The sequence below is a fragment of the Manacus vitellinus genome, unplaced genomic scaffold (assembly GCF_001715985.3).
Source record: "Manacus vitellinus isolate BGI_N305 unplaced genomic scaffold, ASM171598v3 scaffold_14_pilon, whole genome shotgun sequence".
NCBI lineage: Eukaryota > Metazoa > Chordata > Aves > Passeriformes > Pipridae > Manacus > Manacus vitellinus.
Genome location: NW_021939063.1, coordinates 3,641,562 through 3,658,000, shown reverse-complemented (window position 1 = coordinate 3,658,000; position 16,439 = coordinate 3,641,562). Strand labels below are relative to the sequence as shown.

The 16,439-nt window shown below is 37.7% G+C and overlaps 1 protein-coding gene across 1 annotated transcript in view; it reads left to right on the top strand.

Moving 5' to 3' along the window:
• The window catches only part of PPP4R2 (protein phosphatase 4 regulatory subunit 2), a 28,507-nt gene extending 12,273 nt beyond the window's left edge, over positions 1-16,234 (top strand). The window contains exons 4-10 of the mRNA XM_029958313.1: positions 5,956-6,126; positions 10,562-10,655; positions 11,478-11,515; positions 11,836-11,910; positions 12,286-12,429; positions 12,703-12,971; positions 13,889-16,234. Coding sequence (XP_029814173.1) covers positions 5,956-6,126; positions 10,562-10,655; positions 11,478-11,515; positions 11,836-11,910; positions 12,286-12,429; positions 12,703-12,971; positions 13,889-14,202 — 1,105 coding nt within the window. The 3' untranslated portion in view covers positions 14,203-16,234. The remainder of the gene's footprint in view (positions 1-5,955; positions 6,127-10,561; positions 10,656-11,477; positions 11,516-11,835; positions 11,911-12,285; positions 12,430-12,702; positions 12,972-13,888) is intronic.
• The last annotated feature ends 205 nt before the right edge of the window (positions 16,235-16,439 follow it).

Here is a 16,439-nt window from a genome sequence, read left to right as displayed (position 1 = left end):
TCCTAGCAGGTCTCTGTGGGAGTGTAATATAAGTGAACAGTAATTGGGGGGGCAAAGGTAATACAAGTGACTCATATCTCTTGTTACATGTTACTTAAATCCCTCAGGGGTTGTCCTCTGGTTCTTTCCTTCTGTATTCTGAGGGCATTGCCTTAAAATCAGTTCAGCTGAACATGAATTATTTGCATCTTAAATATACTAATTTATATTTTTTTTTTTAATTTCTACTGTCAGAGAGCCAATAGCAGAAGAGTGGAGAGGGAAGTACTCCCTTGTACTAAGTTCTGATACTTTTTATGGCCTGTTCAATGAACAGAATCAATAGTAGATCTACTTGTTTTCATTTTATGTTCTGTGTGGTGTGTAGCATGTCTCCAAAACAGATGGCATCCTCTTAAAATTTAAATCAAGTAATTTTGTAATGAACTTAAACACTGTGAAATCTGAAGACAGACATTCCACCAGGACTCCTGGGACTCTTCATGTTTTAAGTACATAGCTGGGTCTGTAGGAGCTTAACATCTCTTCAATATAATGTTTTTCTTAATTAAACCTGTAATCTGTGAAGCAATTCCAGAAAGATTTATGAAATAATTGCAGTACTTTCATTTCAGGAGGTAGCCTGGTTTCAGGCACTCTTGAATTCTTCCTCCTGTTCATCAGTTAATTTTAGGTTTTGTCCTGCTTTGCTTCCATGGGTATTACTGGAGTTTGCACCTTGAAATCTGTAGAGTTTGTCTGAAGTGTGTAAGCCATATGTGCTATCTTAGGGTTATATCTGATGTTTTATTGCAGTTGCTAAAAAGGGAGATGGATAACTCAGTCTGGTTGTCTCCTGCACTTGGGGAGACTTGCAGTCCAACCTCCCCTTCATGTCCAAGCCCTGTGGTAGTGTTGGGAGCAGTGTTGTAGCAAAGCCTTCCAGTGGAACACTAAATGCACGAGAGACCTATGTTGCTAGTCCAACATGGATAGTTTTCCCTTAAAATAGTAGGGATTTTCATGTTCATCAGGTCTTGCCCAAACAACTTCGTTAGATGTTTCAGGCTTTTTGCTCTTCTTGTTGAAATCTCGTCTCCCAAAGTGAAGATACCAAAGTGGCAAAAGAATCAAATATAAAAACTTGTCCAATGGTCAGAATAAAATATCAGTTATCTCTGATATACAAAACTAGTGCAGATATTGGCAGAGGCTTCTCCTCCTCCCCAGTAACCACTGTGGTGAGCGAGAAAGCTGCTCCCTCAGTTCCACCAGTACAAACATTTTGAATAAGCAGGAGATAAGGGAATGGGAGAATGTCTTTTGCACTCTGGGAGTGATATGATGAGATTATTTCCATGTAAAATGCAATTTTGTTTTGATATGCATGTTTGGAAGGATGAATTCTATGCAAAGTGTGTTAGTACAGACACAATCATTCCTTGCAGGCAACTTTGTGCTGGTAATTCTTTTAAATCAAAGCATTGCATCAGATTGCTTGACCTGCTTTCTAAGGTGACCCTTGTCCCTTGTTGAAGATACCATTCATCAAATAGAATTTCTAAACTTGGTTGGTGTTGCTTGGCAAACTTTGATTCATCTGCAGATGGATTAGTTTCAACAGAAAATCGTGTAGTTTGTGTACAGATGTGAAATATTTTGCTTTTATTAGAGAACAGAATTATTAAGGATTGTGTTCTTCTGTGTTTCTGCCTTGGCAGTGTTAGGTTGTGCCCCTTGTCTAAATTAGTATCTCTTTTTGTTGTTGTTTTTTATTATTCTTCCCTGTGCAGTGGAGATATTTTTGCTGCCTCATCAACTTTCAGTGTCTCAGTGATATTGTAGAATTGTTCTAACAATTCCCTTACACTCCTTTGTGGTTTTGTCACAGGGCTTCACTGTCTTGTCTTCACCCAGTAATTTTGACCCCATCCTGGGGCTTTGTGTAGTTGTGTGGGGAACTTCTTAAAAAACAATTATTTATTTGCGATTTTTTTTTTCCACAGCCTGTCATTTCATGTAATCTCTGCTTGCTCATTTCATGTCTTCCCCACCCTTTTTTAGCCTTTTGTCATGCTGCCTCTCTAATTACATGTAAATCTTCTCAGAACTTGCTTATGTTTCTCATACAATTGGCTGTTTGGTCAGGTGCTGTCTGCTTTCCTGTTTGATTTCTGTAGAACACAACTGAGTTTCTCTGTTATAGTCTTAATTTTTACTCAAACTGCAAGGTCAGGGTCTGCACAGGGGTACAATATTATGGTGTAAAACATCTTTTCATACTTCAAAGCACATTATTAGCAGATGTTAAATCTAGGGCATGGTAGTATTGTTTCTGAAGGTATTTTTACAGATCACATAGTGCTCTCAGAACTTTTTTCTTTGAGTGGCTATAAAAGCTCTCAAAGTTGCTGGTACGAATTCCCAAGCTGCTGTAGTGGACAGGAAGAGCATGGTTTGGAAGAAAAGGCTGATTATGTACAATGCTGAGTGGGAAGAGCAAGTATTTATAAACAAGCTTGCTCAGAAGAAAGCACAAACAGTATTTTCTCCGTGGCATTTCTTCAGTTTGTTTCTTTTACAGAACTTAAAATGTTTCAGTTATTTTCCAGTGTATAAAACTTAATGAGTTTATTCATAAAGCTGTGTTAGAAGAGTTTTCTTTTGCTTCTGTTTGGCTCTTGATTTAACTAAAGAAGGTATTGACCAAACTTTTATTAGTTTTGGGGTCTCACATTTTGTAACAAAGCAGCCAAAATAGAGATTTTTCATCTTAATACTGAAGTTGTTCTCAGGGAGCTTGTGATACATATGGAAGTTTTTTCTTTTCCTGAAAACAGATATTTGGCACTTGTTTGTCTCTTTTGTTGTCTGGCTTCCTAAGCGACCAGTCTTTCAGTGTATGGAGATAACTTAAAATTTGTACAAATGTCGATATAGATTGCTTTGATAGCTAGGAGGATATGCTGGTTTTAATCTTAATTTTTTCTGTATGGGCCAACAGTTCTACCCATGGTTTATGAACTAGTTGGTTTTCTCTATGGATGAGATACAAGTGAGTTTGTAGAGTTCAACTGATCCAACTTCGACATGGCATTTTCATGGACTGGTGAAACAGGAAAGGTGACTTTGATCTTGTGACACTCACTTTTGATCACTTCCATGAAGTAAATGGGAACTGAGAAAAATCTTACTGTCCCTGCAGAAACGATTTTATATTTTTGGTCAGAAGTGGGTTTATTATTTTAACAACACTGAGGGCAGGGGAAGCACAAGGCAGTCTGTGGCTTGGAAGCAGTTTGCAGTTGGAACTGCACTTACATCTGAGATTGCACTATGACTGTCCCCCTTGCCTTTGGCCAGTTGAGCTTTCACACAGCTGCCAGTGCAGCCCCAGCAGCAGGAATTCACCAGTGCTGAAAAAACTGCTTGAGAAACACAGCAAGGCTGTGCTGAGCCCCTGCTGCTGTGGTTACACTGCTTCTAGCAACAGCTTGCTGAGTTGATTTAAGCTGGTGTTGCTATATCTGGATTAGGCGTAGTCAGGCTTGTGACTGCAGGCTGAGTTTGTCCTTAAACTCTGCTGCCTCTGTCTGTAGCCTGTCCTGTGTCACCTGGTCAGCAGACAATTAGGAAATGTTTTGGAATACAGGGCAAAAGATGCTTTTTATGTCAGTAGTTCAGTGTGTTGCAGATACGAGTTCTTAGCCTTTTTATGATAGAAGAAATACTAATTAAAAATACTTGAGTTTAAAATCCAAGTGATAGTTTTCTAGACTTCTGTGTAGGGGCAAAATGTTCCGTTCTTTGTTTTCTGTAGCTTCAGCATTGTAAGGGAGCTGTGGGTGCTGCTTTTGGGCAGTAGATGGACATTTTTAACTTTGTTGTTGATTTATTTCAGCAACACAACACTGATGGGTTAATAGTCTATGAAAAGATAAGTGTTACTCTTTAGCAAGAAATAAGTAACAATGAAAACAAAGAACAGCTCAGTTTTTGGAGTGTGGAAATATATCTAAATGGGGTTGTCAAAGAATGTTTAGAATTATAGTGGAATCCCTTTTCATGAGGCAAATAAAACTCTTGGGATGCTCTGTGGGGAGTAATCCCACTCTGACATGGGGTTATTTACTGTAGGTTGTGATGTGTTTGTGTATTAAATCTGTGATTTGTTATAAACACTTTGGTTTCATGGTAAGAGCACTGCAGAGTTGGGTAGCTTTTTTAATTTAACATTTGTAGTAGTAATGCCTAATATTGTATATTGGACCATTATAGCATTCAGCTTTGGGTGTAGAAGGCTGATTGGAGACATAATCCAGTGAGTCAGTGGTGGTGTTTAATTTATCCAGGCCATTCCCTTTTGGGACCTTGGTATTTATTTATTTATTTATTTATTTATTTATTTATTATTATTATTATTATTATTATTATTATTATTATTCACTAAGTCCTTCAGTCCTGTCTGTTGTGAGGTGCTTAATGGTCCCCCATGAAGGAGAACAGAGGTTTGCTTTCCTCTTCATATTTCTCCCATTCTCACAAATTTATCATTCCTAATAAAAGATGGGGGCTTTGTGTTTGGGTCTCCGTAGATAAACCTGAGCTGTGTTTTCATCTCATAATTGCTATTCTGAGACAAAGGAGAAAACTAGGGCAAAGATCACATAGCACTGCTTTTCTTGTAAAAGGAGGTTGATATGACTTCTTTGGCCTGTAGTTTGAGATTTGGTTGTACTGGTGCTGAAACAAATGTCACCGTTTGCTTGGATCATTCCCAACACAGATCGTGGTATCAGCCCCACAGAAGGTCAGGTGTTTTGTAGGATTGAAAATGGTTAGGCTACCAAAGGCAGCCTGTAGAAATAAAGCCTTTGGCAAAATAGTTTTATATCTAGTTTAATATTTCTTTGAGCAGGAGCTGAAGGGCTGTCCAGGGGCTCACATTTTGTGCCTGTTTGATTTGAGTCTGTTCCTACCAGACTGTCTATGTTACAGATCAGTGTCAAAGATCATTTTCTCTCTTTCTTTATTGTTGGCTTGTTATTCCCTGTTACTGCTTTTTCTCTACTAGCATCTCCATCCTGTGAAAGCTCCTGCATCAACAATAATAGAATAAAATCAATAGTTAACTAAATCAGTTGTTTTCAAGTTACTCCCTGTGCTGCTGAGACATGAACAAGCTGGAGGAGGCCCCAGGCGTCTCCTGTGGCTGTTGTGTGAGGCAGTGGCTGTAGAAGGAAGCACTGTCCCACCTTGTCTGTTGCAGGGAAAGACCTTTTCTTGAAAATTTCAAATTATAGAATTCTGTAAATGATAAAACTTGAAGCTGAAAGGCAGAAGGTAATTTGGAAACATCTTAATAGATTACTTACTGTCGTGGGAATGTTTATTGGGAGTCAAAGTTGTTTTACTGAGTTACTCATCAAGTGCTGTGATACAAAATATATTTGCTTTTTTGAGAAGAAGAGGTGCTGATAAATGCTTCTAAGGTGCACAGAGTTACAAAAGGCTTTTAGTAGTGTTTTGTAAAGGAGGGAAATAATGCTGTGTACAGTTACTCTATGGACTTCTTGTTTTGGTGTGGTGGGGTTTTTCTTTAATTTTTCTTTTTTTCCTCGACCTGTTGTGAGCTCAGTGAAAACTTGAAGCAGTCTGTAGGTTCACTTTACACTGTATAGAACACATGCACATGTCACATTCAGGTTTGCATTGTCAGTGGATATTGATTCTTCAAGGAAATGGTTTACCCTGCTGTTAATGACTTGTGTTACATTGTTGTACTGTAATTGTTTAAATAGTTATCGTGCTTTAAATTCAGGAAGGAAAATAATAGTGCATTAGTTGCCTTGTTTATCTTAGAACTGGCATACCAGAGTGAATGTTGTTATGCAAACATAAACTTACACTGTTTTTCTTTGGGTTTGGGACTGACTTGCATATGTCTTAATGTCTTAATTCTTGTGTTTTTTGCAGGGTTCAGTGGTCTCAGTTTAAAGGCTATTTTATTTTCAAACTGGAGAAAGTCATGGATGATTTCAGAACCTCAGCTCCTGAACCAAGAGGGCCTCCCAATCCAAATGTGGAATATATTCCCTTTGAAGAGATGAAAGAAAGAATCCTGAAAATTGTCACTGGATTTAATGGGTATGTATCCTTTGTTTTCTAAAATCAGGATAACAAACTTTTTTCCCAGTTTTTAACATAGTAGTTTATATTGTCTGTCTGTGATTGTTCATTTTGCTTCCTGAAATAGCTGAGCAGAAGCAAATATGCACCTTGGATACATTACAGTAGTTCCAGAACCTTATTATTTTGTCTTTGAAAATGATGACATCCTGTGACATCATTCACTTGGGTTTTTTCAATGTGCAGTTAGTTTTTAAACAATGCAGTTCATCATATTACTATGTGCTTTTAAGAGGTTAAATAGATAGTAATGTCAGATTTCTTTCAGTATATTTTGAAATACCTAATGGAAAGAAGTCTTCTGGTGTTGAGTTCTCAATTGTTTTGTGGAGGTTCAGTGGCTTTTGAAGAACTCCTGCTCTGATAAACAGGGTGGGACCAGGAGGCAAAAGTGTACCTGGTTTGCAATTGTTGAATTATTGCAGATTCAGATTTATAGCTGGGGTGGTACTTACTAATGAGGGACTTGGGGTGTTTATCTGTGCTGACAGTGTCCTAGACTAAAGTGTATCTGTGCCCTTTACTGCTTTCATTATTTTGGAAGTTTTTATTTCCTTTCAAATAAAGCTCCTGATTTTTTTGTCTTATTTGATGTGTCTTTTTTAATACCTTGCATAGTATTTTTGTTGTTTCTAAACTGGATTAAATACTTGCCATAAGCTGAGTCATCCTGTTTGTGAGGCTTGGTGCTTGTTAAGAAAAATGCTGGAAGTCTTTCTCAGCATGTTAATAAATGGGGATGTTCCTAATCTTGCCTCCCTGTTACACTGAAATTTCAGCTTTGGAGTCGCTACTAACACATCCTTAGTGTTGTATTTTGACTCTATGTTGATAATTTACACTGTCATTTCCATACTACTTCATTTATTTGCAGTTTAGGTGTCTCACGAGTCAGATCTCCTCTTCCCCCTGCAGTTGCTCTCGTGTAGGAGACTTCTAAGAATGTGAAATTCAGCTTGTTCTCAGCCACCCAATATTTATACCGGGCTACTTCACTGCAGGAATTTAAAAACAAACCTATCCTTTATGCTCAAGTCTGCCTCTCTCCCGCCTCCCCCAGCTTTTTGTTAATGCTCCGTTGCCCACAGAATGGGTAATGTTCTCCCAGGGACAGCTAATGAATGGGCTGCTGTTATCTGCTGTTGTTCCCAAGTGTACCGAACAAACCTCTGGATGGCCGAGTCTGGAGCTCACCCTGTGCTATTTTCATCCCCCGCTGGAGCTCTCAGGGAGCTCAACTTCCTCCTATCTTGCAGCTCCCAGGCTCTGAGGCAGCAAACTGCACCCATTAATTACCTTAAAGAAAGTAAAGATGTTTCAGATCTGAGGTTGTAGAGTGGTTCATTCAGCAAATCCTGTGACCCCCATAGAGAGAGTATGGTTGGGAAATCTGAATCTGTGGTGTCCTCAGGTATATTCAGCATCTTTAGAGTTGTGGATGTCACTTCAGGGTACCAGAGCAGAGAAGGAGGCTCCTTGGTGTGACCTTATTATTGGAATGTTCTTATTAGTGTTTGTTTAAAAGAGTGAAGGAAAGAGTTCATTAAAACGAACAAGTTTTCGAACAACTTTTCTGTTTAGAGTTGAAGAAGTAACAAATAAGGAATGACCACTGTTTCAGGGTCTTCGTAGCTGAAGTGTCCTTCAAAGAAAGCACAGACTGGCTTTTTAACCTGTCTGTATCTTACTTGGCATGTTGTCAGAGGCTTTCAGAGCCAGATTCTCATGCTGTTCTTTACAACTGCTTTGGAGTAGGGACTTCTCAAGACTTGCCATTTTTTTTTATCCTATATTAGTAAAACAAAGTTCCAGTATAAGTTATTGAGGACATGTGGTGACAAAGAAGTCTTCACAGCATGAATAAAATAGATCATAATCCAAATTTTCTTTTAAGTATATTTTTTGCTACAATTTATTATAGCTTATAATATAGTTATAAGTAATTTTCCTAGATGTCTTCTGAATCCTATCTATGCAATGAATTTTTGGTTTGTAATTCATTCTGAACTGTAGTGCTGGAAGTGCAGTTTTGAGTGTGTTTGTATAGAATTTTAAGTGGTTACCTTAAGTAGGCACATCAGGACTATTCATGCAGCTCATGTGCTGAACTAATTAGATTTCTGAGCATTTACAGTCAATTCTCATACTGCTCACAAACTTCTACATTGGTGTTCCTGTATAGATTTGCACCAGTTTAAGTTACTTCTATTTTTTTCACTTTGTTAAAGTATTTTAAAGCAATAATTTCACCAAAAAGAGTTCCTGAGGTAAAGTTTACTTTGGGTTTTGCCAACTGAAAACATTTACAAATGCTGAAGGAGTTCCCTGCAAAGATTGTGATAATGTGACACCGGGTGCCATCTGCTGCTCAGAACACGAAGTTCAGTCTGCTCTGGAAAATTTTGGAGGGAAATGAACTGGCTTTTGCTTTTGTTTGAACTTTTTATAGTTGAGAGTAAAATACAAAGGCAGCTTTTACTTCTGGAGTTAAATGCAGGCTGCACACTCCTGAATTTGCTTATTCCCAAGTAAGACAGAACTGGATTGATGTTCCAAAATACTTCATGTCACAGCATTCCTGAATTACATGAGGTACAGCTAAATCCAAATTGGCCAGGCAGTGATTCCCCAGGATGTCTTATAGATCTGACTGATGGAAAATAATTTAAAATTCAGTATATATTTTCTTTCTGAGGAATAAATCAATTTTGAATTTAAAAATAGCAAAATCTCTTTAATTATGGACTTTTCAACCCAAACCCAAAATGGCCATCACAAGAAACAGTAGATCAAATTAGTGTTGTATCTATGTGGAAAAGTTAACAGATCAAGTAAATTCTTTGTGACTTAAAATTGAGAACTTTGGTAAAAGGAGGCACTGCACAGAAGCTCAACATTATGAATATGGTTGGACTTGATGATCTTAAGGGTCTCTTCCAACCTTGATGATTCTATGATTCCATGAAGAATTTGGTTGTCAAAGATTGCTGGTTGACCAAGAGTTGCTGAAGACCAAGGGAGGGGAAATTAATGGTGACAGAACCATTGTCAAGCTTCAGAGCCTTTGTGTAATAAACTGAATTAAAAGGAACACTTGTTCCTGTGTTTTTTTCTATTTTGTTGAGGATTAGAATTTCCTCAGTAACATCATGTACAGGCAGTTCTGAAAAACATAATTAAATTGTTGATACTTAGTCACTCTCTGATTACTACTTGCTTTTAGTTAAAGTGAAGTGTCATGTGGGATGATTAATTGCAGCTGTGCTGACCGGTTTGTGCTGAGCTGGGGGCAGGTCTGTGCATCTCTAAGATGTGGCTTTTTAGCTAATGAACAAAGCTGGAGATACAGACTGTGTTAGCTAATGAAACAGGCTGAAAACACCATGTACCGAGTTCCTCAGGAAATAATAAAAGGTGAATTTTGACAAAAATCAACAGTATAGGGATATATACACACATACATGTAAGTCTGTATTGATACTGCTCTGGATCTGTTGTATTGCCACTCAAGAAATGGTTCTTAAATATTGTATTGTGCCAAATATTCCTCTTAGATAAATTTTTAAAATGCTTACGGCTTCATCTTGAACTGTAAAAATGCATGATTCTTTGTTGGTTTACTGAAATATTTTTGTCAGAAGTTTGTTAAAATGTGACACTGAACTTGGGATGAAGGTGTGTGACATCTCAGGTAAATGTCTGTAAAGCATTGCCTGTCTGAAAGGTCAGGGATGAAATTCAGTGCAGAATTATCAAAACCCAAAATGTGTGAATGTGGTTCTTGTGAGTTTATACATCACTCTGAGTTTAATTATTAAATTTTTAAATTAAATTTTATTTATTAAATTTTTCCTGATCTGTTCCCTGATAGATAAGTGCACTGTCCAGTTGTGGCAAAATAGAGTGTTTGTAACAGCTGAAGTATAATGGTTGTGCTGATTTCAACATTTAATGCTTTATCTGTAACTGTGTTTTGTAAAACATGAAATAAACTACGAGTTGAGACTTTTTTAGCTCTAGTGTGTATGACTCAAATTTGTTTTGAATCACTTACCATTTCTGCTCTGTGTATTGGAATAATACAGTCAGAAACTTTACTGTTCATGACCTGATTTCCTTTTTGTTGTTTTATTGAATCCTTTGAGTTGTGGGATGATGTATTTAGGATTCTACCTGTGTTTTGTGCTGCTGAGCACAGAAGACAGAGCTTTGTGTATGAGACAGGAAAAAATAAAGCCTTGAATTACCTCCCTGTATTGCTAATAGTAACAAATTTCACTGCTGTTTTTGTTCCACCTTCTCAATTAGGGAGAGAAAGCAGTAATGTTGTTGCTTCTTAACAGTCATACTTGTGAAAATAAAATTAAATTGTTGTAAATCTATTTCATTGCAGCATCCCCTTCACTATTCAGCGACTCTGTGAGTTGCTGACAGATCCTAGGAGGAATTACACAGGAACAGACAAATTTCTAAGAGGTGTGGAAAAGGTATGTACTTTTCTGAGAGAACACAGCTCCACAGTCCCAGCCCCCACTGAATAACTTCCCAATTGCTCCCCACAGTCTCGTGGTTTCACTGTGGCTCAGAGTACAGCCAATGGCTGCTCTTGAATGTACGAGTTTTTGTACCTTTCAGCATTGAAAAGCGGTTCTAAAATAACTTAAGACATAAAAATAAATCTCAGGGCTGCAACTGTTGTGTTTCCTAATCACTGTGCAGTACTCCAGCTGTAGTTTGAGGAGGGTGTATTGCCACTTTTTATACTGAGTCCTAGTTAGAAAGAATCAGCTGAAATAATGTGAATTTTTTGATCAGGCATTTCCTTCCACATTTGAGTTCAGAGCAGACCCAGAGGTGAAGGAGAAGGGAGGCCCCTTCCCCACAGTGTCTTCTGTTTCAGTATTTAAATCCCACAGCAGAGGACTGTGCCTTCAGAAAAGCACACAGATGTCATGTATTTTATAACCTATGTCGGAATGTGGGATTGTTCAAAAGTCAGTAACAGACTTTCAGGATGTGCTTCCACGTAGGATTTTTTAGCATTTCTGAATCCTTTGTTTTCCAGAGATCCTTCAGTTAAAAATTACAAACACCTGGGCCTGAGGCTTGATGTGCTGGTCTTGTTAAGACAGTAACCCACTTCAAAAAATACTGAATTTTAGTGTAATTATGGCCTGACCTGGTAAGAAGGAGCAGAGATACTTTAACAGATATGACCAAAATCCTGTAACTCTAAGTTTTGGGATGTTGTCAAGAGCTGAAGCTTCTGTTTCTGAACTCTTGATGTGTTTATTGTTTGTGTGTTACAGAATGTCATGGTTGTCAGCTGTGTATATCCATCTTCAGAGTGAGTATAATCTCCTTTTCCGTGAAACTTCAAGTTTGTGTTAGTAACAGGGAGAGTGTGTGTATGTGTGTCTGATGTATCTCTCTTGTTGGCAGCAGTTGTATCTCAAAGACAGACATACAGAGTTCAGATGTGGTTATCAATAGCTGAGTCAGCAGCAGGGATGGCATCTGCAAGTGCAGTAATTTGGAAATGGATAAGTGGAGAACCCCTTGGGGACTGACAGTGGGGGCTGTTTAAGTTCGAGGGGTGGGGAATTTTGTGCAAACAAACTTAAAATAATTTATTCCTAACATTTTGGTTGTTGTTTTGTTTCTTAGGAAAAATAATTCCAGTAGTTTAAATCGGATGAATGGTGTTATGTTCCCAGGAAACTCACCAGGGTACTCTGACAGGTAAGTTTAGTTCCAGGAGAGAACTTTTTCTGGATCAGAGCAGGGGAGTTCTGAAAACAGGTGGTTCAGAGCCCTTATTACCTGATCCCAAATAAGTAGCCTTAAAAATGACATGTTAAATGGAATAATGGGGGAATGGGGTAGAGGAGGCATGAACATGCACACTATGTACTCTGTATTTTGATCCCTTTGTAACCTCGTTGTTGAGAATTTTTTTTGTTGTGCAAATTCTTTATCATTGTACGCAAGGAATGTTTCATTCAATGTAAAACAGCAAAGCACCCGATCTGTTTGTTTTGTTCTGTTGAATCTTTTAAACAAGGGTATAACTGCTTTCTGCCAAATAGGGTTAACTTTTCATTTTTATTTTTAAAGATCTAATGTAAATGGCCCTGGAACCCCCAGACCAGTAAATCGAACGAAGGTTTCGTTGTCGACTCCAATGACAACAAACGGTTTGCCAGACAGCACAGAACATAAAGAGCCAAGCTTGCAGCAAACAGAAGAGAAGAAACACAGGTTGGTCAGGAGGAATGTGTTTTGAGTTTTTATTATTCTCAGGTGTTTTAACTTACATTTTTTAAAATAGTTTAAAAGAGACTGGCCATCCAAGGGATGCATAATGGAGTCTTAAATCAGAAGTGATGGCTTTGGGGTTTTGTTACAAATGAGTTCTACTGTTATCTCTTATAGAGGGTTTAAATTGAAGTAGCTGCTACTATTTTTTGAAGTCTGACAAGATAGAGAATGTTTTTCTTCTGTAAAAGCTCCAGCTGCTTTTCTTGCTTACAGTGAATCACCAGCAGCTGAACCAGAAGGTGCTCAGAGCACCCCAGTAAAAAATAAGCACTCTGAGGATGATCCCGCAGAAGCAGAAGGACATGAGGTAAAAAGACTTAAATTTGACAAGGAAGGGGAAGCCAGAGATACACCAAACCAAACTGCCTCCAGTGAAGTCTCTTCAGGCATGGGGGAAGAGACAGAAGCATCCTCCACATCTCAGGATAAAGAAAAAGATGCTACTTGTGCCAGACAGCACTGTAGAGAGGAAGAGGAGGAAGGTACTTCAGATTTATTGTCTTTGTGCATTTTCCAAGGAATTGGGATTTTCTTTGCTGGAGACTGGTACTGTGGGATTGCTGTGGGCCTCCAGTTGTGCATAAGGATGAGCTATTGCATAATTGAGAATTCCTGTTATTTCTGTTTCCTTTTTCCTACAACTCAATTTAAAACTTACAAAATGGTACAAATGGCAGTAAATTAAATCAGGGTGACAATGGTGTACCAAGAATTCAAGAATCCCTCCTTTAGGGAATCATCAGGGGTTCTTATCCCTTCCCCAGGAGTGGGGTGTGTCATACCTGTGTTTGACTCTGTTTAATAATAATATAAATTACTGAAATACAGGTAAAAAGTTATGTTCTTTCACTGAGGAGACTGAGCAACAATCTCTCTGCATCCTGTTAGAAAAATTACGTCACTCTAAGCACCTAAATTAAAAAAGAACTGTAATTAAGAGACTAATTTAGGTTTTTACATATTCTCCAAATTTCTTTTTCTTTTTTCTTTTTTTTTATGGTGGCTCATACATTTGTAAAATTTCCCTTTAGATCATAATGGCTGTAGACTTGAAACAGTCATGTTTTCATCATTTCCAGAAGACTGTTTCTGAAGGCAAAGGAAGGAAGCAAGAAAAAGTCACTTGTTAGATGTGTCTTTACCCACTGAAGCTTAATTAAGAGATGCTTCCTGTTAAATAAAGTAACTGGCTTTTGTTTTATGGTATATTAGCATAGTTTGGATGTCCTGACAAAGGTGGCTCATGTTTTACATCTCCTGATGAAATCTGGGTTTGTCTGTTTTTCCTGTCCTTGGCTGTGTTGTGGAAGTGTTGCTCAGCACAGCTGGGAATGGAAAGTAGCAGGATTAAGGTATGTTTAAAAATGCTTCAATAATACTGTACTTTCCCTATTTCTAGAGTCCTTCATGTCTCCCAGAAATGTTGGTCCAGACAGAAAAGATCAAGACAAAGACACTGAATCCTCGGGTGTGACCGAAGAGAGCTCTGAGGAGAACAGTCGGATGGAGGAGTCCGACCAGTCGAGGGCAGAGAAGGATTTACACTCGGATGACAGTGAAATCAGTGGCTCTGCCAGTAATGGAGCTGACTGCAGTGAAACAGAAGAGCTGGGGTCCTATGCTAGTGAAACTCCAGAAAATTCCTCAGAGAGCCCGATGGAAAACAGTGATGAAGCCACAGAAGCTGCAGATGAACCTATGGAGCAAGACTAATTTAAATAAACTTAGATGCAGTATTTTCCATAAGGCTCCGGTTTTACACTGTATAAATAATTTTATGTAATAAAGTGGACCTTTAGTTTTACAAAAAGAAGCAGGTTGTAAAATAAACTTCTCCATGGATTGAACCTTGAAAGAGTTGTACATGATAAGAACTGTGAATACCAGCTCCTTCAGGTCCTGCTTACCGCTGAACTTTCGTTTGGTCAAATCAGTGGTTTGTGTATAGTTTTTTTTATTTAGAATAAAAGTTTTTAAACTGGAAGGTAATTAATTATAATTTTGACAACTTTTTTGGAGATCACCACACCTAGTTGTATGTAAGCAAGAAAGCTTTTTGTCTTGTCTTTTTCTGACAGCTATAGCAGTTACTTCATATTTTGGTTACAGTTTCAACATTTGACATATGAAATAATGGGGTTTCAGGCTGGTTTCCAGATTTTTATTTGAATACACACTATGGAACCTTCTGTTGTGTGTTTAAAATGTGTTACATTTCACACACACATCTGTATGCACGCATGCACACCTGTGTGTACCCTCGCTGTTCTGAGGGGGAAAGGGTATATTTTTCTGTTTCTATAAAAGATAAATACAGCAAATACTTTTTCTATAGGAAAAGACTGAGTTCACCTCTCAAGGCACTTTGTTTTGCCTCTGGAAAAAAACGAAACAAATGAAATCTGGCCCATATGAAACCCTGGAAATACTAACATTGTTGAAAACACCAGAGTAAACACATTCCAAGAAAACTGTTCCAATGACAACATTTTTGTACACTTCTGAGGTGCCTGAGTGAAAGGAGTTCGTTTATTTATGAGAAAATGTGCTTTATGTTGAGAACGTCGTAATTAAAACATTAGCTTAAACTTTTGTAGAAGAAATGTTTGAAAATAAGAAAATATCTGGGAAGAAATGAGCAGGTACTTGCCTTTTTTGAGCTTCTTGGAGCTTTGTGAATATTGTAGAGGAGTCTCAGAATTACTTTAAGGTTTGCAGATGGCATCGATCTGATCACACCACTGGAGTGGAAGGATGGATACGTGACCCTGGTCATGTACCTGAGCTACAAGGTTTAGGGGTGCATAGAAATCACCATGATTTGTATAACATTTTGGAAGTGAACTAAATATTTTTGAACATGCTACTTTGACAGCCAGTGTTACGTTTTTTTCAAACCAGCTCAAAGCACAAACTACTGCTTTAAACTCAATATTTTCCAGTTCCCATATTTAAAGACATGCAAGCTGCAACCTCCCAGTCACAATTACTGGCTGCCAAATTTATACCTGTTTCTTCAACTGTACCTTTTTGATATTTAGAATTTTTAAATTTCTGTAAAGTAGATTTTTTGTAGATTGTAATGAGTGCTCACTGCCATTGTGAAACGGTATATAATTGTATAATTTCTGTGTGTAAACTGAATGCTTGGGCTTTCAATACAGTATTCATATAAAGCAATAAATATTAATGTTATGAAATATCTGAGTACATTTTTATCACAATTGTCCCTCTGGTTTTAAGTTCACGTACCTGAAGTACAAAAATGACCTCTAAAATGCATGCTGATAGATTCTTGTACTACATGGTCTGCTTTGTATCGTTTGGGGGAAATTTAGGTTTTGATTAACACCAGAATTAATTTGGCTCAGTTGGAATATTTATAAAGTTATTTCTTGCTGATGTTACCTATCAAGTTGTGAGCAGACAGGATTCAGGGAGATGCTTGCAAAAAAAAAATAAATCGTATTGATCGAGATCCCCTTAAAGAAGGAAAATTGTACTTTGACTCATTTTCATTGTGCTGAAGGGTTGGATGTGTGTTATCAAACTAAAGGACTGAACCAAAATGATGAGATTAGGAAAGTTTAAGACTATAGTGACATCTTTACAGTTCTTTTTTTTTTTTTTTAAATATTTTGCCAATGAGAAAATTTTAAGATTTCTAAGTTCGGAGATTTCTGAAATTTTCTTTTAGATTGTTTATTTGTGACGATATTGTCAATAAACTTGTTCTTTAAGCACCTGTGACCTTTCCAGATGTTTGTTTTAGCAGCGTTAGTGCCACTCCTGCAGAGACCTGCAGAACTTTGAGGTATGGATCTGCAGCTTCTTTTAATGGCTAATGAAAATGGAAATCGTGCTTCAACCTCACAGTAAGGACCTTAATCCTAACTGTGCCCTACATTAAATGAGATCTGCTTTAAATTCCCACACACCCCAGGGCGTGT